The following is a 19,910-nucleotide window of genomic DNA, read 5'->3' as shown; positions in this document are numbered from 1 at the left end:
CTTTGTGTTGTTGTTGTTTTGTTTTTGTTTTTTATACATACACTACCATTCAATAGTTTGGGGTCACTTGCCTGAAATGTTTCTCGTGATATTAAAAACCTCTTGATCTGAAGGCGTATGATTAAATGTTTGAAATAATTGTGCCAACATATTCATTTATTGAATTACAAAACTAAAATTTTATTAAAAAAAAAAAAAAAAAGTTTTTGAAATGGATGACTTGGACTGAATAATTAAAAAAAGCAGCCAATAAGTGCCCAGCATATAGATGGGAACTCCTTCAATACTGTTTAAAAAGCATCCCAGGGTGATACCTCAAGAAGCTGGTTGAGAAAATACCAAGAGCACATTTCTGCAAAATCTAGGCAAGTGTGGCCACTTTGAAGATGCTAAAATATAACACAGTTTTGATTTATTTTGGATTTTTTTTTTTAGTCACAAAATAATTCCCATAGTTCTATTTATGATATTCCATAGTTTTGATGAATTTTCTATTATTCTAAAATGTGAAAAAAAAAAAAAAATAAATAAATAAATAAAGAATGAGTAAGTGACCCTAAACTTCTGAACGGTAGTATATACTGACTTCTATAGAAAATGTATATTTCAGTTAAAGAATGTATTTAATGTGATTATTTTTCTCTGTGGCTCAGCTATACAATATAAATGAATTGATGCTCTAATTTATCCAGTATGGCAGTTTGTCTGAATCTGGGTCAAAAGAGATTATTTAACACATTACCAAAAAGGAATCTCAAACTAAAAATACTACTTCCACACTATAGTGCAGATTGTATGCACTACCCTGTCTGGCCACTAGAGGGAGTGATGTGATCAAAGAATGTTATTATATGAACGAAGTACCAAATAATCAGTTTGTATTAACCCCTGTGTTTTAAAATAATTAAAGACTATTTTGTTTTGTTGAAATTACAAGAAAAATATTTTTTTGACTATTATATATATATATATATACACTGGCGGCCAAAAGTTTGGAATAATGTACGGATTTTGCTGTTTCGGAAGGAAATTGGTACTTTAATTCACCAAAGTGGCATTCAACTGTGGCCGGTTGCACCAAGTTAAAACTTAGCCTAGTTGTGGCATAAATGGGCACTAAGTCACAATTTACGCACAACTAAATATTTGAGCATTGCACCATTAAACTTAGGTAGGGCGTAACCCTACGTATAAACTAAATATTTAGGGAAGCCTCCAACCAGGAGTAAAGGTTGGAATAAAAAGCATGAAGACGGTGCAGTTTTCAGGGTGCGTCGCCCGGTGTAAAGTCTCAACACATTCAAAATATATAAGATATTAAAATGAATAAATGTCTATTTTTCCAGCCTGTTGTATTAGTATTTATTTATGTCCCCTTATTTATTTGAGATACAGTTCCTATATTGTTATTTACACAGGGCAAATATACTATTTATTAAATCTACTTTTATTACATATCGTATTTTAATGGGGATATAATTTATTACAGCTGACAGTTACGTGAGCAAACCAGGTTTGAACATCAACCATAACAAGATCAAATTGAAGTTCACAGATTTTTAACACTTCTGTGTACAAATGTGAAGGCTGCTTATTGGATCAGTACAGGTAAACGTCATATTATGCGACTACGCATTACTTTACGGTGAGCTTACAACCTACTAGTTAAGTCTTGCCTTAAGAACAGGTGGTGCAACCAAATTAAGCACTGAGACAAACTATCTAGTAGTTACTAAGCCCTTAGTGTGAACTTTACGTCCACACTTACAAGAGAACTTACACACAGCTGGTGCAACCCTACCCAGATCACAAAGTATAGTCAGGACATTACTGATATAAAAAACAGCACCATCACTATTTGAAAAAAGTAATTTTTGATCAAATCTAGACAGGCCCCATTTCCAGCTGCCATCGCTCCAACACCTTATCCTTGAGTAATCATGCCATCATTGCCATTATATCAAACACAGCTGAAAGATATCTGGTTTCGTTAAATGAAGCACAACACTGTCTTTGTGTTTGTTTTTGAGTTGCCACAGTATGTAATAGACTGGCATGTCTTAAAGCTAGGGTGTGCAATCTTTTCCAGAAATGTTTTTTGTTATACTGGTTGAAAGTCTCTTCACATCCTGATAGCAATCAATAATTTAAGTGGTCTAAATGTAAATATATATATACAGTGTGTATATATATATATATATATATACAGGTGCATCTCAATAAATTAGAATGTCGTGGAAAAGTTCATTTATTTCAGTAATTCAACTCAAATTGTGAAACTCGTGTATTAAATAAATTCAATGCACAAAGACTGAAGTAGTTTAAGTCTTTGGTTCTTTTAATTGTGATGATTTTGGCTCACGTTTAACAAAAACCCACCAATTCACCATCTCAAAAAATTAGAATACATCATAAGACCAATAAAAAAAACATTTTTAGTGAATTGTTGGCCTTCTGGTAAGTATGTTCATTTACTGTATATGTACTCAATACTTGGTAGGGGCTCCTTTTGCTTTAATTACTGCCTCAATTCGGCGTGGCATGGAGGTGATCAGTTTGTGGCACTGCTGAGGTGGTATGGAAGCCCAGGTTTCTTTGACAGTGGCCTTCAGCTCATCTGCATTTTTTGGTCTCATGTTTCTCATTTTCCTCTTGACAATACCCCATAGATTCTCTATGGGGTTCAGGTCTGGTGAGTTTGCTGGCCAGTCAAGCACACCAACACCATGGTCATTTAACCAACTTTTGGTGCTTTTGGCAGTGTGGGCAGGTGCCAAATCCTGCTGGAAAATGAAATCAGCATCTTTAAAAAGCTGGTCAGCAGAAGGAAGCATGAAGTGCTCCAAAATGTCTTGGTAAATGGGTGCAGTGACATTGGTTTTCAAAAAACACAATGGACCAACACCAGCAGATGACATTGCACCCCAAATCATCACAGACTGTGGAAACTTAACACTGGACTTCAAGCAACTTGGGCTATGAGCTTCTCCACCCTTCCTCCAGACTCTAGGACCTTGGTTTCCAAATGAAATACAAAACTTGCTCTCATCTGAAAAGAGGACTTTGGAACACTGGGCAACAGTCCAGTTCTTCTCCTTAGCCCAGGTAAGACGCCTCTGACGTTGTCTGTGGTTCAGGAGTGGCTTAACAAGAGGAATACGACGACTGTAGCCAAATTCCTTGACACGTCTGTGTGTGGTGGCTCTTGATGCCTTGACCCCAGCAACAGTCCATTCCTTGTGAAGTTCACCCAAATTCTTGAATCGATTTTGCTTGACAGTCATAAGGCTGCGGTTCTCTCGGTTGGTTGTGCATCTTTTTCTTCCACACTTTTTCCTTCCACTCAACTTTCTGTTAACATGCTTGGATACAGCACTCTGTGAACAGCCAGCTTCTTTGGCAATGAATGTTTGTGGCTTACCCTCCTTGTGAAGGGTGTCAATGATTGTCTTCTGGACAACTGTCAGATCAGCAGTCTTCCCCATGATTGTGTAGCCTAGTGAACCAAACTGAGAGACCATTTTGAAGGCTCAGGAAACCTTTGCAGGTGTTTTGAGTTGATTAGCTGATTGGCATGTCACCATATTCTAATTTTTTGAGATAGTGAATTGGTGGGTTTTTGTTAAACGTGAGCCAAAATCATCACAATTAAAAGAACCAAAGACTTAAACTACTTCAGTCTGTGTGCATTGAATTTATTTAATACACGAGTTTCACAATTTGAGTTGAATTACTGAAATAAATGAACTTTTCCACGACATTCTAATTTATTGAGATGCACCTGTGTATATATATATATATATATATATATATATATATATATATATATATATATATATATATATATATATCCTCTGTGGAAAGGACAGGACTAAAAAATGATCGACCAATCATTGCATTCGGTCCAAATATAATGATAGGATGTCCTTCCTGTCTGTCAATCTATATTTGCGTACCACCGCACAAATTGTTCGTGCAGACAATCACATGTAATCTGCGTTGGACCCTTGACGCTGTGCAGAGCGAGCGCGAGAATGGAAGGCGAACCGCAGCTACCTTATATTCCTCCTGAACCACCAGTAAAAGGAAACAAGAAAAGAAAGACCGTGTTAGAAACTTCTACAACGAAAAAACGTCTGGATCAAGAGTGTGCTAAAAGCAGAATTAACTCTGCTCTGTGTGTGTGAGTGTGTATTCATGTGTGATAGAGGAGGCGTGGCTTTGGAGACACCTCTGAAGTGAGTGCGGGCTCTATGCTTTCAAAGCTAGCTTGCTAACTGCTAGCCTCTCTGGATTACACACCCTAGCTTTAAGGTGAATATTAGGTCAAAAATGGCAAAAAAGAAACAGCTTTCTCTAAAAACGTGTCAGTCAATCATTGTTTTGAGGAATGAAGGCTCTAAAATGCTTGAAATTGCCCAAAAACTGAAGATTTCATACAAAGGTGTACACTACAGTCTTCAAAGACAAAGGACAGCTGGCTCTAACAAGGACAGAAAGAGATGAGGAAGGCCAGATGTACAACTAAACAAGAGGATAAGTACATCAGAGTCTCTAGTTTGAGAAATAGATGTCTCACATGTCCTCAGCTGACAGCTTCATTGAATTCTACCCGCTCAACACCAGTTTCATGTACAACAGTAAAGAGAAGACTCAGGGGTGCAGGCTTTATGAGAAGAATTGCAAAGAAAAAGCCACTTTTGAAACAGAAAAACAAAAAGAAAATGTTAGAGTGGGCAAAGAATCACAGACATTGAACAACAGACAACTGGAAAAGAGTGTTATGGATCTTAACCCCATTGAGCTTTTGTGGGATCAGCTAGACTGTAAGGTGCGTTAGAAGTGCCCGACAAGACAGCCACATTTATGGCAAGTGCTACAGGAAGCGTAAGGTGAAATGTCACCTGAGTATCTGGACAAACTGACAGCTAAAATGCCAAGGATCTGCAAAGCTGTCATTGCTGCACGTGAAGGATTTTTTGATGAGAACTCTTTGAAGTAGTTTAAGAAGTTTTTTTCAAATTGTAATAGTAATTTTTCACATTATTAATGTCCTGACTATATATTGTGATCAGTTGAATGCCACTTTGGTGAATAAAAGTACCAATTTCTTTCCATAAGAGCAAAATCTGTACATTATTCCAAACTTTTGGCCGCCTGTGTGTGTGTGTGAGAGTGTGTGTGTGTATAAAAACTGAAAATATTATTTACGTAGAATGTACATATTCTTATATTCCTGCAAATAAAACGTAAGTTAAAGTAATAATTTCTCCAAAAAAATAACCTTCGTTGAAATACATAACGCCTACACGCGCGCACCAAATATCCGCAAAAGGATTAAAGCCTGTGTCATACAAGCTGGAACCATTTTCCAGGTATTCAACAATTAGTTTCATTATCTCATCCACGCACGAATTTCCTAGTCGTCTGACCTGTTAGTCGGTAACACTGAATAATTAGCACCAGACAAATTATTAATCTCAGCGTCCATTCATTCATCCATTCATTTAGAGATAGTGCTTGATGGTCACGAGCACGAAGCGCTGTCTATGGCCTGCATGCAAATGAAGCTGTCAGAGACTAACCAATAGGAGTCTGAGTAGTCTGGGTGTGGGTGGGCAATATTACTCATGAGGGCGGTAGCGGTGATGTTTCGACCAATCACAGTGAAAAGAGCGGAATATTCTAATAAGCAGGGAACACCTCAATGTACAGCAATGTGAGGGAAAGATTCAAAAGTACGATGCCCAAACACTGTCCGAACGCAGCAATATGATTAACATAAACTCGTGTTAGGAGAACACATCAACTAAATGGGCATTTGTCACATTTGAGGTGATAAACACCCACAATTATAAAAGAAGAAACATACTGCATGCTCACGAGATCATACTGAAAGATTGATTGCTTTTGTTCTGTTGGGAAGACTCAGTGGACTCCTGGATTTCTCTGAAGATGGATGGAGAGCGCAGTCGGAATAAAGGGCGTCTCGAGGCCAGTTTGACATGGCTGTGTGAGCTGGAAATGTTAAAGCAGCGGCAGGAGAGTCTGATCATAGGCGCATTGTCGCTCGGGGACACAGTGCCTGGATGCCCGGCGTGGGGTGATGTCGGTCCGGCCCGCAGCAGCAGAGAGCACGAGCAGCTGACCTTAAGACGACAGCTGGTGGGTACAAATAATAGGGTGTATATGTGTGTAAAGTCCTTCTGGAATTCGCTCCAGTAATTCAGTATCACTATATGGAGTTGTGAATGTACGGAAAGTGGGTGAGAAAGTTTAGAAATAGCGAGGAATACGTCTCAAATGCCATCTACAGATGAACACAGTCAGTCAGTCGAGGCATTATGAGCAGCCAATCAAGTGTACACACAACAAAATACTTGTTTTTAAATAAATTGCGTGCGTTCGTGCGTGCGTGTGTGTTTCCAAGTTTACACTTGAAAACTGCTGTTTTATTGCGGGTTTTAACATAAAGGATGCCATTAACAGTGGTATCTATGAAATATAATTAAAGGCACTTCCATTTACAAGTGTAAGTGGTGCATTTTGACAGCTGTGATTGATGTGTACATGGAAAAGGGGGCGGGGCCTCCATTCGTTTAACTATCCATTGTTCCTTTCGCATTTCGAGTTTTTAAATATTTATCCCAAGGAACATGTAGAGATTCATACTTTCTTTACATATTGTTCAGTATCTATGTTAATTTTTTATTATTCTCCGTGTTATTCGGTTTGTATTTTTTTATTTTATTATTGTTATTTTTTTTTATTATTATGGCTTAAATATTTTAATATTTAATATATTATAAATATTTATATTATATGAAATTACTTTGCATTATATTATATTTGCCTGTAGGTTATCATATGTCGTGCATTTCGTTGATGATGAACATTCGGAAGTGTGGCTGCTATTTTATTTGTATTTATTTTACAGCTCTTTAAAGGGATAGTTCACCCCAAAATGAAAATTCTCTCATCATTTACTCACCCTCATGCCATCCCAGAAGTGTATGATTTTCTGTCTTCTGCTGAACACAAACAAAATATTTTAGAAAAATATCTCAGCTCTGTAAGCCCATAAAATGCAAGTGAATGGTGGCCAGAACTTTGAAGGTCCAAAAAGCATATAAATGCAGCATAAAAGTAATCCATATGACTCCACTGGTTAAGGCCATAACTGCAGAAGCAATATGATAGGTGTGGGTGAGAAACAGATCAATATTTAAGTCCTTTTTTTTTTTTTTACCATAAATCTCCATTTTCCATTTCACATTCTTTTGTTTTTGGTGATTTGCATTCTTCATGCATATCACCACCTACTGAGCAGGGAGGAGAATTTATAGTTGAAAAGGACTTAAATATTGATTGTTTCTCACCCACACCTATCATATCGCTTTTGAAGTTATGGATTTAACCACTGGCGTCATATTAATTACATTTATGTTGCCTTTATGTGCTTTTTGGACCTTCAAAGTTCTGGCCACAATTCACTTGAATTGTATGGACCTACAGAGCTGAGATATTTTTCTAATAATTTTAGTTTGGGTTCAGCATAACAAAGAAAGTCTTGGATTGCATGAGGTTTCTACATGATCTGAGCCTTAAACATTGATTTAATTGCTGTAACTCAATATAGTCAGATTGATTCAGTAGTATGATACTAAATATAATTGGCTTGAAGATAATTTAATTGTATACTTTTAGGTTGTATATTGACTGTATATGTTTAGTCAAGTAATCAACTTAAACTATGAGAGCGCATACTCATTCCTGTCTTTTCATTACCTGTCCATCAGTATCACTGCCTCTTAAGTTAGGACCTCACTCACTCTAACTCAGTTTTCAATAAAGGCGCTGAGAGAAATCAAATAAGCAGCAGTCTCACTTTCCCCTGAGTTTCTCCCCCCATAGATGGATCAGACAAAAAGGGCATGGAGCGGAATACTAAGTCAGATGCTAGCAGGACGGGTTTGTGCGGGAGAGCTCGAGACACATCACCCAAATGAGCTGTCAGCTTTTCACGCGCTCCGCTTCAGCGGCCACCTCTGAATGAAGAACATTCTTCAATCTGCCAAATTGATGAGAGTGGTGCTCACCAAAACCTAATTTGTTAAGCCCTTTTAAGATCCCCCAACGAGGTTATATCCAATACTCTAATCTATATATCTATCTTTCTCATATACGTTAATTAACCTATCAAGGAATGTGGTAGGTTCACACAGCCCTGTGTGAATAATTTAATTACATATTCATCTTTTAATTATATAATTACCAGTGTAACTGGGGGAAATCTGACATAGATTCTTTAGTAAGTTCAGCTTTTGTGCAGTGTAGTTGAGAACAGTGTTTACGACACTGTGGATTAGCAGCTAGTTTGCACATCTGGACAAACACATTCAGGCCCCAAGGCCGGGGGTGGAGTGGGGGGGCTGGTTGTGTCTCATTTTGGCACATTAAAGGCAAGCTGTGCACAGCAGCCAGATAATGAGAGTACACATGCAGCCTGATCTCCCTCAGGTCCTGTCTGTTTCTGTGATAATCAAATAGACCTCTGCCTTCTGTGTGCGTATGTGTGATACATTTGAGTGTGAGACACCAAACCAGGTGATCCGTCATGCTGTCTTAAGACAGTGTATGGAGATTAATGGAGAAGCAGAAGGGAACACCAGGCGAGGTTGAGTCATGGGCGTGAATTTGACTTATTTTTTACATTTGTTTTTCAAACCCAGACTGACTGTCTGCACTGTCATTTTACAAGTAATAAAACCAGATCCATATTTTCAGACAGCGTATATCTGGTATATATACATTGATTGCCACTTAAGTGTCAACACAATGCCAACAGACATTAGACAGTAGCTACGGTAAAACTGGATTGACAAAACAATTTGAAATCAAGTCTGACTGTTCAGATTAAAAGGCATTTACAAACATTGTATACCACATGTTTATGTAGTTCGGATTTCTAATAGTTTCTGTGTTTGTGTTTTTCTATGTATTTATTTATTGCTGTTTAGTCTACACACAACTTTTTTAATCAAAAAATTTTAGTTTGATAAACCAAAACAATCCGATTTTTGCTGCCTGTTTCAACAAAGCCTAATATCTTCGAAAAATGGATTATGTTTTCAGTGGAGTGCTAGCCTATTTTGCCTTTTTTTATTAATACAAACCTATCGATTTGTTTCAGAAGACATTAATTGATCGACTGGAGTTGAGTGGTTTACTTTTATGCTGCCTAAATATGACTTTTGGACCATCAAACAGCCAGCAGCCTCATGGCACCTGTTTGCTTGCATTGTATGGACAAACTAAGCTAAAAACTGCTTATAAAAATCTTTACTTTAGAAGGAAAGTCATACACATCTGGGATCTGGGGCTTAAAGGTAAGTAAATCATGAGAGAATTTAAATTTTTGGGTGAACTAACCCTTGAAATTGATTACATTGATTTCTGATCCCCCCCCCCCCAGCCTCTCTCTCTCTCTCTCTCTCTCTCTCTATCCACCATATAGCCATGGTTTCATATGGGCAATAATATTCTAATTCTAAGAATTAACAAGTTCTTGTGAATTTAACTTTGATCATGGAGGCATTTTGGTCAGTGTGAGTGCTCCGATATGTTCACCTGGGGTGCTCATGGGAGACTTGGGTTCGTGTCCAGCCTGGGTTGTGTTCCCATCCCATTCCCCTCTCTCTCTCCTTGATTTTCTGTCTTCCTCTATTGTTGTGTCTATCAAGAGAATGTGCAAAAAAAAAAAAAAAAAAAAAAAAAAAAAGACTAGACACTGATAGATTTAGGTAGATGTGTAATTACTACAGACACCTTTATTGCACAAAATGCATCCTTAGGGTGCCTACACACTAGAATTTGTGCTGCTTTGGAGAATGCTTTGAATACATCGATTTCTATAGGGATGTGGGTCATTACGACGTACGGGAAAAGCAAATTGTAGCATTTGTGAAAGAGATGCTCTTCCACTCTTCTAGGCTACGGTATACTTTGTTTTTTCGTGTGATGTTCCGTCTCACACATGGTTGAGAGCTCAGCCTTTCAAAGTATACTCTAATACAACCCAGTGTGCTGAATTCCAGATGAGCGCCACCATGCGGCGATTGTTCATGACCCAAAAATGGCCAATGCTGTGTCTCTGACGTCACATCCCTTTTGATCTCCGGCTAGTGAGATACTTCATTTGCAGAGAAGTAAGTAAAATTACACAGTTTTGGTCTCCATAATGTTAGGGTTTGGTTAAGGGTTACAGTTAGGGTTTAGATAAAATCAAGTTAAAGGGATTGTTCCCCCAAAAATGAAAATTCTTTCATCATTTACTCACCCTCATGCGATCCCAGGTGCGTATGACTTTCTTTCTTCAGCAGAACACATTTGAAGAAAAATAGAAAAATATCTTTGCTCAGTAGGTCCTTAAAATGCAAGTGGATGGTGATCTGACCTTTGAAGCTCCAAAAATCACAGACAATCACCATAAACGCCATCCATATGACTCCGCTGGTTAAACCAATGTCTTCTAAAGCGAAACAATCGCTTTTGGTTTGAAAAAGATCACTTTTTAACTATAAATTATCGCTTCCGGTCACCAGCAATAAGCACGTACAAATTACACATTTTACGTGTCATACGTGTTATTTTTTAACGTGCATTTTAATTTATGAGTAATCAGGTACTCGTTTTTTGTGGGTTAGAGTACTCGACTACAAAATTACTCGAAAATGCCCATTCCTACCTCCTATTCGACGATTTCACTATTCTGATCTTACAAATTCCTATCCATTTAACACACCATCAGAGCTTCCACTTGTGTGTAGGAACTCTTAATAGATAGGAAAATGGGACAATGTAAAGAAAATAACACTAGATGAGGATAGTACATTTTATATAAATCAAAATTATTCCAAACACATCTTAACCTTTTGCATCACCTATATTGTCTCAACCTAAATTGCAAGAAAAACCACAGAAGAACTGATGATTATGAAATATGAAAATAATTTACATGTTTGTTTTATCATCACCAAAAATAGAGTTGTCTCATCCAGTCTGTTATTCAGATGTGTTTTGGATCTCTACACCTAAACTTTAGTTTTGCCATTATTATACCCTTTATTATGGAAAATAATAAAGGAGAAAGAAAACTGAACTTCAAATAGACAAAGTGGTTAAAATAATGACCCAATTCATCTGTTCTGATAGGGTCGCGTGAGGCCAGAAGGGGAAAAAAAAAACAATGCTAAATACAAATATAAATTGCAACTAATATAATTGTGCATTATTAAAATAGTTAATTACAGTTGTTATTATTAAATTGTTTAATTTCTATACACATTTTACAATCGTATTTAATCAAACTACACAATGATCACTAAGACTTTATAGATATTACAGTATCATTTTTTGTTAATGCATGATTTCCTGTAAAGCTGCTTTGAAACGATGTGTTGTGAAAAGCGCTATACAAATAAAAATGACGACTTGACTTAGCTAAATATATAGGCTTTTAAAAGGGGTTAGAAAGCACTTCTCATTTCTTTTGTTGCTGATGTCAAAAGCTGCTAATCCAATCAAATTCTATAGTATTTTGGCTCAAATTCATGTGTCTCTTTGTAGAAGCTAGACAAATTAGGTAGATGCCAACATGGACAGGTTGCTTGACATCCCCTCTTCCGCAAGGCATAAACAAAACTATGCAAAAAAAATAAAAAAATAAAAAATAAATTGTGACTCAGACTAGATTAGATACAGGTTCACTTGCAATAAGGACAAATGTGCAGACCACAATGTATTTTGTTGTTGTTGTTTTTTTTTTTTTTTTTTTTTTTTTTTTTTTTAAGCTAATAATGGCAAAGCTTTTTTGTTTGTTTGTTTTTGTTGACTTTTCTTTACGATAAAAACAAAATTAGGTACTGTATTGATCGCTACTTGATGTCCAGTGTAAATTCTGTGTCCTGAAGTAAAACCAGTTGAGGACCACTGGTTTAAAGGACAGCTTACGCTACAGTATCTTCCTGTCTTCAGTAAATTATTGATGTTCCAGGTTTTCTGCATTTGCTTACTTACATAACTGCTGCAAGTGGTGCGCACAAACACACCACACATCAATGACATGTTCCCATAGAACACACACATACACATACTTCATGCTGTCTATTCTGGCCATCTCACATCCCTGTTAAGTTACAATAACACCCAAAAACTCACTTATGATAGTCACTTATGAATTCTCCAAATATGGATGCATGACACATTATATGCATTCACTTTAATTTACACTGTACGAGAAACCACTTTGTAGGACTTTAATGCCGCTGATAGCATCTATAACCTTTTAAAATAGTTATGATATTGAATTAGGGTAATATAGGGCTTTGGTATTAATGTGGGACATCTTAGTGCAAAAAAAAAAAAAAAAAAAAATTCCCATATTACTCTAATGTAGCCTACTACTTTTCTCTTATCTGAGTTACAGTAATTTCAGCACTGGCCTATTCATATCAGACTATGAATTATGCATGGATTTTTAAGGCTGCCTAGCAAAAATTATGCTGTCTCACTAGAACCGCCACATGGAATTTTCTATGCTCTAAATGACCAAAAGACTTGCGTCACATTCTAATAGCATTTTATACTTTTACTTTTGTTTGTATGCTTGTGATTGGTCACCCACAATGGTTTTAAATTGCTCTCACCCTGATAGTACACGTACTTCACCCAGATGTCTATTTGATGTGTATACATTTGGAGGATTTATTTTTTAGGTTGTTTGCTCATCTGTAAGATGTCTATAAGACATTTCCTCTTTAATGTTATTAAGGCATTCATCAGATGTCTTTGAGATGTATTTGATTTAAAATGTTTGTAAATCTAATCTTTTTAAGATGTTTAGCAGATGTTAATTAGAATGCAATGCTTTCTAAATGAAACGCTCTTAAACAGACATTTCTGAGACATATGTGTGCTATCTGGGCAGAGTTCACTGTCACCATGTTGTTACTCTGCAGAATCGGCTCCAGGGTGCCCCCAGCCTGCTAATGCTGACACTGCAGCAGCAGCTCAGTGAGTTGAGGGTGGATACAGGACTCGCATGTGAGCAGAATACAGAGGAGGATTTGGACAGTCCCAGTGCATCTAGTTCAGGTATTCCAGGAGAGCAAAAATAATGTTTTCTCAGTATTGTTTTGAAAAATTTCACAGTTCTGGATAGTTATTCCTATGCACAGAATTTCTGCACTACATGAAAAAATCTAATAGCAAATAATTATTTTAACCGATATGATGGCCAATATTCTAAATATTCTGTATGTTACAATGTATTGTACCTCTTTTGTGTTAAATAACAGAGCTCAGACTAAAGGCCAAGACACAACTTAAGGAAAGTACGTCAACGCAGATGCTTCTAGCTACGCAAGCTCGATTTCATGCGTTATTGCATTTCAGAATGTATCAGAACACAATTCATAACACAACGCAAGCATGTGTTGCAATTTCAACATTGCCATGAGTAAGTTAAAGTCTATATATTTATAGCAACTTACCTGAATAATAACATCTAATTTAATGGCACAGAGATTCTATCTCTGTTCTAACTCTATCGCCCCCTTGAGTATTGAGGTTTGTAACACAAGAAGGCATGTTAACCGCGCGTTGGCCAAGCGCTCGAATCTGCGTATGTGTATTTGAATAAAGTATGTTTCTGAAATTATTCTAATGCATGGTAGAAATTATGGATAGGTGTTTAGTACTTTTATAACCTTGCATAAAAAAGATGAGTTTAACCTAGTTTAACCCTACATTATTTGCTTCCAATATGGGCCTAATCAGACTGGGCTGAATTAAAAAAATGACTGATCGTGATATGGTCATCATCGATATATTGTGCCTCCCCAGTTTTGTCTGGAGCTGGTGTTTGTGTTAGGATGTGTGTTGCCATGCAACAGTATATTGTAATTGCTGGCTAATTGCTGTTTATGAATGTGTGCAAAGCATACATCCAAATGAATGTTAGAATGAAGGCTACAATAATTGAAAAAACAACCTTTTAAAAAATCCAACTTACCTTCTCTAAGGGTTTTACGACCAGAGTGAGAGTCTGTCTCCACTGCATACCTGTTCCATGCCAAACCTTGCAGTCTCCTTTCACAGGCCCAGATCAATGGGTGAGTGTGTCCTGTAATCATACCCTACACCAGGGCTCTTCAACTACTTTCTTGCGGGGGCCAGATTATCCAGATGAAAACTTTGCGGGGCCAACATTTTTTTCAGTATTCATCTTAGCTAGCACTTTCATTGCAAGTAACATGTTACTTAAAAAACACCTATAATACTGTGCATTTATTCATATTAAAATAGTCACAGGGTATACTGCATTTTAAATTATATTTTTTTTAAGGTCTGGTCATAAATTCCTTCATAAGATCCGGCTGAAAAATAAACATAACTTATACTCTTAACTGACAAATAATTTTTGATCAACTTTACTTTGAAAAAATAAAATAAAATAATAATAATCTTAGCGCTATTGTTGACAAATTATGAAAACCGAGGAGAAACATATGAAAACAATGGTCATATAGACATGTCATGTTTACTTAAGAATGCATTTAAATTCAGTTTTCTTTTTGGGAAAATTCTAAAAATAAATCTAAAAAAAATCTATTTTTATGGTGTGAAAATGTACAACATGCATCAAATGGTTGCTGATATACATAAATGTATATGACCAAAATGGTAAGCACTAACAATTAGCTCTATTTTGAAAAATGAATAAAACCATTCACTACCATTTACTACAGAAACCGTACTCTCCTCTGCCATGTTGACTCCTCCTATCTCGGAAACTCGGGTATCAAAATTATCTCTGAGTTTCCCAGTCATAATTATGACTTGAGGGGTCGTTCATGTGTAACTTCCGAGTGGGAAACTCGTATTTATGATAATTCCGATAGCACTTAAAGGCAGCATAATACCAGATGTAAACGGGGTCTCTGTTATGATTATGTCCTTAGCCATGTACACACTGTTTTAGGAGTAAAAATAATATTAAATGTGGGAGCGAATCCCCTAAAATTGTCACTGTATGTGTATGAAATACAGGAGTCAGTCCTGGACAACGTAAACAAGAAGCATGCGTGCAAGTTTAACTGTTTGGTGTTCACTATTTTTGACCAAAGTAATATTAGGAGACAAATTATCACCTCACAGTTTTTTTCCACTCGATAGTCTATTCTTTCATTTTCTCTATAAAGTATCATCCTTTTCTGATTCTGATATTCAGTGAAGAAAATTATTCTTGCAAATATTGAGTGCACACAATAGCCAGTGCAGGAGCCAGAAATGTGTGTAGAGTTGGTGCTGTTCGTGATTGAGAGGGCTGACTCACAGCTGTATAGACCAAATAAAATCAGGACCTTTGCAGGTTCAGCTTCACGTATCACTGTTTTTATGAGCACTACCGACACTGAACTGATGAGACACACCACATTCAAGAACAGTGAATAAAAGTGAACTTTTCAGCACATTCTCTTTGGACGTTCAGTTTTCATAATCGATTTCTCTTTTGTTGCCTAATATGTGCCCATGTACTGATAACATTTCTGTAACAACTGCGGTGATCTTTTTTTACATCTGTAGATTTGACCGCACTCCACACAACTAAGAAATTTATATAAATACATTTGTTTGAAAAAGACGCAATCAAAGCGGTCGCAAGATCGCACTCTACACGGTGCAATCCACGTTTAGCAAAGCAGAGTAACAAAACTATCGCCAGAAAAGTTTAAACAGTCTGGACAACTTATGATGGCTGAATGCTGTTGCACATGCCAGTGAGCGCTGTTAAACCAAAGTCTTTCTAGCAAGTCAGTCCACTGGCAGCCATCTTTGGAACGCTTCCGGGAGGCTATTTCCAGTCATGCCAGTGCAGCTCCTATATACTTGAATGAGGGAACACCAAAAGCTCAAAGACAGTTGGTTAAGATTACGATCAAAGAACATATTTCAAATCAGCAGTAAAATCTGACAATGCTGGTATCATAAATTGTGCTTCTTTACCTCATATTACCCTAAACATTTTCCCAATTTTCCCGGCTTGTATAGCTATTACGCATACACGTTCTCGAGATGATTGACAGGTGATGTCTGTATGTAAAAGGTGATTGGCTCTTTTACCTGTAAGGCAGGACTTCCTTTCAACATCTGATGATTGTTGTGTGCTAGAGCATTTTGGTTGTGTGTTCCAGTTTCTCCCATTCATTTTAATAGCAGTGTCCCGTCTCTGCTAAAAAGTCTCTGGTTAAACTCACCGTTAATTGTTGAGGCTCAGCCTGCGAATGCTGAGTTTTGCACAGAGAGCGCTCTGGTATTTCAGATGGTGAGGCAATTTTTATCAACAATCAGTCAGAGGGCCAGGCAAAGATGATTGATTAACACAGTTGACTAACCCTGCCCTACACCCACCATCTGTTTATACTCTATCAGTTCATTCATTCTTACCCTCAATACTATGAATTATTTATTATTATTATTATTATAATTATTATTGCTAAGGCAAACATTACTAATGCTTATTCTTAGGGTTAGGGATTTTAAAAAATTCCAAAGACATATATTGAAACTCACATTTAAGCAATGTTTAGAATTAACTCTATTTCTCAAATATGCTTCTAATAAGAGTTATTTGCCCCCATGTGTTGACAGATGCCTACATGCTGGACTGGGAGGTTCATATGGAGCCCCCAATACATGTCACCCTCCCCCGCTCATTTTCTGCCCCATACCCCACTCTAGAGGGTATTGCTGAGGGAATAGAGGAAGAGGAGGAGGAAGAAAGCTATCAGTGGACTACAGATCAGATGGTGGCAGTAGGGTCAATGGCTAATGGTAATGGAAAACTTACGCCTAAGATTAGCATCACTACTGATGCTGAGGCAGACCCTACAGAGAAGATAGATGATGGCCCAATGGCAGAAGACATCCAGCAGGCCATGCGTACAGAGGCGTACATCCTGGGTCTCCTGCAGCATCGACACCTTAGATCTACACCAGAACTGGACTCTGATCCCAATCAGTGGCAACACTTACACACACACCCACCCAGTTACCCTAACTGTCCAGACCTTCCACTTGATCAACCAGAATGGCAGAATTGGGCAGCTCTCTCAGAGGAAGAGAATGAGAGGGAAGCTCAGGGGGGATATTACAGGAACCTTACTAATGTCCAAATTGGACCAACTTCCATGAGCATTGAGGAGCCAGAATCCTCTTTAGAAATTGATCAGTATAGAGTTGCAGAAGTACCCACCAGCAACGATGAGTTGGACTCACCTCTGCATCAACGTAGTTACCTTGAACACAACCCCACAAAGCCACAATACATTCACACCTGCTGCAATCATACCTGCACATCTATGTCATCAACTCCAGAGTCTTGTGAGCAACACCAGCCCCTCACTTCTCAAGAGTGGACTCTTCTTCGGCCCCTAGTCAGAAGGGGTTCAGAAGAAAGGTGGACATCCACAGGACACGAACACACCAAGACAACCAGCCACTCTCGGTCAGAGAACAGTGGCCTCTCTCCAGGAAGGGCCACCCAACCTGAGCACAAATACTTTACAGTGGGACGAGACATGGGCAGTCACCGCAGTAAAAAAGTTTACCCATCGAGTCAGCGCCTCTGGGTCTCCTCGTCAGATCTCAGTCAAGAGGAGGAGGAGGGAATATCTAGAGAGGAGGCTTGTGAGCTCAGACATAACCGTTTACCTGTTCACAGCCTCAAACACGCCTGTGTTAAGTTCAAGGAGCAGGACCATAGGTTTGGGAAGGGGTTGGAGGCAGGTATTGCACCAACCGATGATTCAAACTCCAGTCTAAGTGAGAGTTTCTCCCCAGGGACCAGTTCGGTGTCTAGTGACTCAGATGAGAGTGGAGGGCTGGTCTGGCCACAGCAGTTGCCCCCTCGTTTGCCTCCTCCCTCCTCCTCACAGAACCCTTCCAATGCTGTGGTCAAGATTAAAGCCTCGCATGCACTCAAAAAGAAGATCATGCGTTTTCGCTCAGGCTCGCTCAAACTTATGACCACTGTCTGAGTCTGGCAACCCCATGTAGATCAGGTTAAAGAAAATCTCTGCCCTTTTCTTGGCACATGCTGACATTTTTTTGTATTACATTTTTTACAGCTTTATAAGAGTGCTCGATCTTATTTGAAGGAGTTGTGCACCACCATTCATCAAAAACTTTAGGGTTAGCATTTGTTCACATCATTATGTTACTTTAAGTTATGATTTGTTGCCCAACCTCAACTCTGACCCCGTTTACACCTGGTGTTAAGATGTGTTTCGGGTGATCCTATCACAGGTGGTAAGCGACCCTTTAAGCAACCAGGTCTAAACAGCGATTTGTCTCACCTGACCACATGTGATCGGATCACCCGAGATGCATCTAATGCTGCCTTCATGTGCTATCAGTATTATCATACTTCCCACTTCTGAAGTAGTTATTATGAGTACGTCGAGTTCAAGTGCTTTGTTGTCGGAAAAAACGTTCATTCATATGTTTCTTTTATTTTGGCACCATAAAAAGTATTACTCCGCTTGCTGACGATAATGGAATTTTGATCAAATACAATCTATTTTTATGGTGTGAAAATGTACAACATGCATCAAATGGTTGCTGATATACATAAATGAATATGACCAAAATGGTAAGCGCTAACAATTAGCTCTATTTTGAAAAATGAATAAAACCATTCACTACCATTCACTACAGAAACTGTACTCTCCTCTGCCATGTTGAAAGTTTAGGACTCCAGCCATCTTGGAAACTCGGGTATCAAAATTATCTCTGAGTTTCCCAGTAATAATTATGACTTGAGGGGTCGTTCATGTGCAACTTCCGAGTGGGAAACTCGTATTTATGATAATTCCGATAGCACTTAAAGGCAGCATAATACCAGATGTAAACGGGGTCAAATCATATAAAATCAAATCCCTTTATTGTCACTCAACCATATACACAAGTGCAACAGAGGGTGAAAGTCTTGGGGGCAGTTCCAAGCAACATAGCAGTATGACAATTACAATAAACATCTGATTTACACATAACACAGTTTTCACAATATACAGTATACACAAAATAAGAAGACTGCATACAATAAAAATACACTGACCCCCCCCCCCCCCACACACACACACACCACCCCATGTAATCAATGGAAATAAATATGAAGTGGTGTGCTGACATTCAGCTGTCGGTTGATAGTCAGTTGCCATTGTGTTATTAAGAGAAGTATAAAATGTGAGTCCAATCTGAGGCTAATAAAGTGCAGTGCTGATATATGTATCGTGAGCGATCAAGAGTTCAAAATCAGATTGCTTGGGGAAAGAAGCTGTCATGAAGTCAGCCTGTGTGGGTAGTGATGCTGCGATACCGCCTGCTTGATGGTAGCAGTGAGAGCAGCCCATGGCTCAGGTGGCTGGAGTCTCTGATGATCCTCCGAGCTTTTTTCACACACCGCCTGGTATAGATATCCTGGAGGGAGGGAAGCTCACCTCCGATGATTTGTCTGGCAGTTCGCACCACCTTTTCAGGGCTTTGCAGTTGAGGGCGGTGCTGTTGCCATACCAGGCAGTGATGCAACCAGTCAGGATGCTCTCTACAGTGCTGGTGTAGAACCATGTGAGGATGTGGTGGTTCATTCCAAACTTCTTAGCCATCTCAGGAAGAAGAGGCGCTGGTGAGCCTTCTTCACAACGGCCTCAGTGTGGATGGACCATGTGAGTTCCTCAGTGATGTGGACACCGAGGAACTTGAAGCTGCTGACTCTCTCCACCGGTGCTCCATTGATGGTGATGGGGCTGTGTTCTCTGTCTTTTCTCCTGAAGTCCACAACAAGCTCC

General features: G+C 38.3%; 1 protein-coding gene across 3 annotated transcripts; it reads left to right on the top strand.

Moving 5' to 3' along the window:
* The first annotated feature begins 5,735 nt into the window (after positions 1–5,735).
* Positions 5,736–19,140, top strand: LOC127456179 (dapper homolog 3-like). 3 transcript variants are annotated; one of them, XM_051724538.1, is made up of 4 exons: positions 5,736–6,165; positions 13,020–13,155; positions 14,085–14,174; positions 16,714–19,140. In XM_051724538.1, exons 1-4 carry the CDS (start codon positions 5,956–5,958, stop codon positions 18,099–18,101), a joined length of 1,824 nt encoding a protein of 607 aa, XP_051580498.1. In that variant the 5' UTR covers positions 5,736–5,955; the 3' UTR covers positions 18,102–19,140. The 3 variants fall into 3 exon arrangements, with proteins under 3 accessions (XP_051580498.1, XP_051580499.1, XP_051580500.1); XM_051724540.1 differs by lacking the exon at positions 5,736–6,165 and adding an exon at positions 13,359–13,519 and having other exon boundaries at positions 13,070–13,155; XM_051724539.1 differs by lacking the exon at positions 14,085–14,174.
* The last annotated feature ends 770 nt before the right edge of the window (positions 19,141–19,910 follow it).

The sequence above is a fragment of the Myxocyprinus asiaticus genome, chromosome 18 (assembly GCF_019703515.2).
Source record: "Myxocyprinus asiaticus isolate MX2 ecotype Aquarium Trade chromosome 18, UBuf_Myxa_2, whole genome shotgun sequence".
Taxonomy (NCBI): Eukaryota; Metazoa; Chordata; class Actinopteri; order Cypriniformes; family Catostomidae; genus Myxocyprinus; species Myxocyprinus asiaticus.
This window is presented reverse-complemented; position numbering and strand designations above follow the sequence as displayed.

What these genes read in the sequence shown, in the direction of transcription:
- LOC127456179 (XM_051724538.1), top strand. Translation starts at nt 5,956, where the DNA reads ATGGATGGAGAGCGCAGTCGGAATAAAGGGCGTCTCGAGGCCAGTTTG. An exon ending in TGACCTTAAGACGACAGCTG is followed by an intron (nt 6,166 to 13,019) that starts GTGGGTACAAAT and finishes GTTACTCTGCAG; the next exon opens with AATCGGCTCCAGGGTGCCCC. An exon ending in TCACAGGCCCAGATCAATGG is followed by an intron (nt 14,175 to 16,713) that starts GTGAGTGTGTCC and finishes ATGTGTTGACAG; the next exon opens with ATGCCTACATGCTGGACTGG.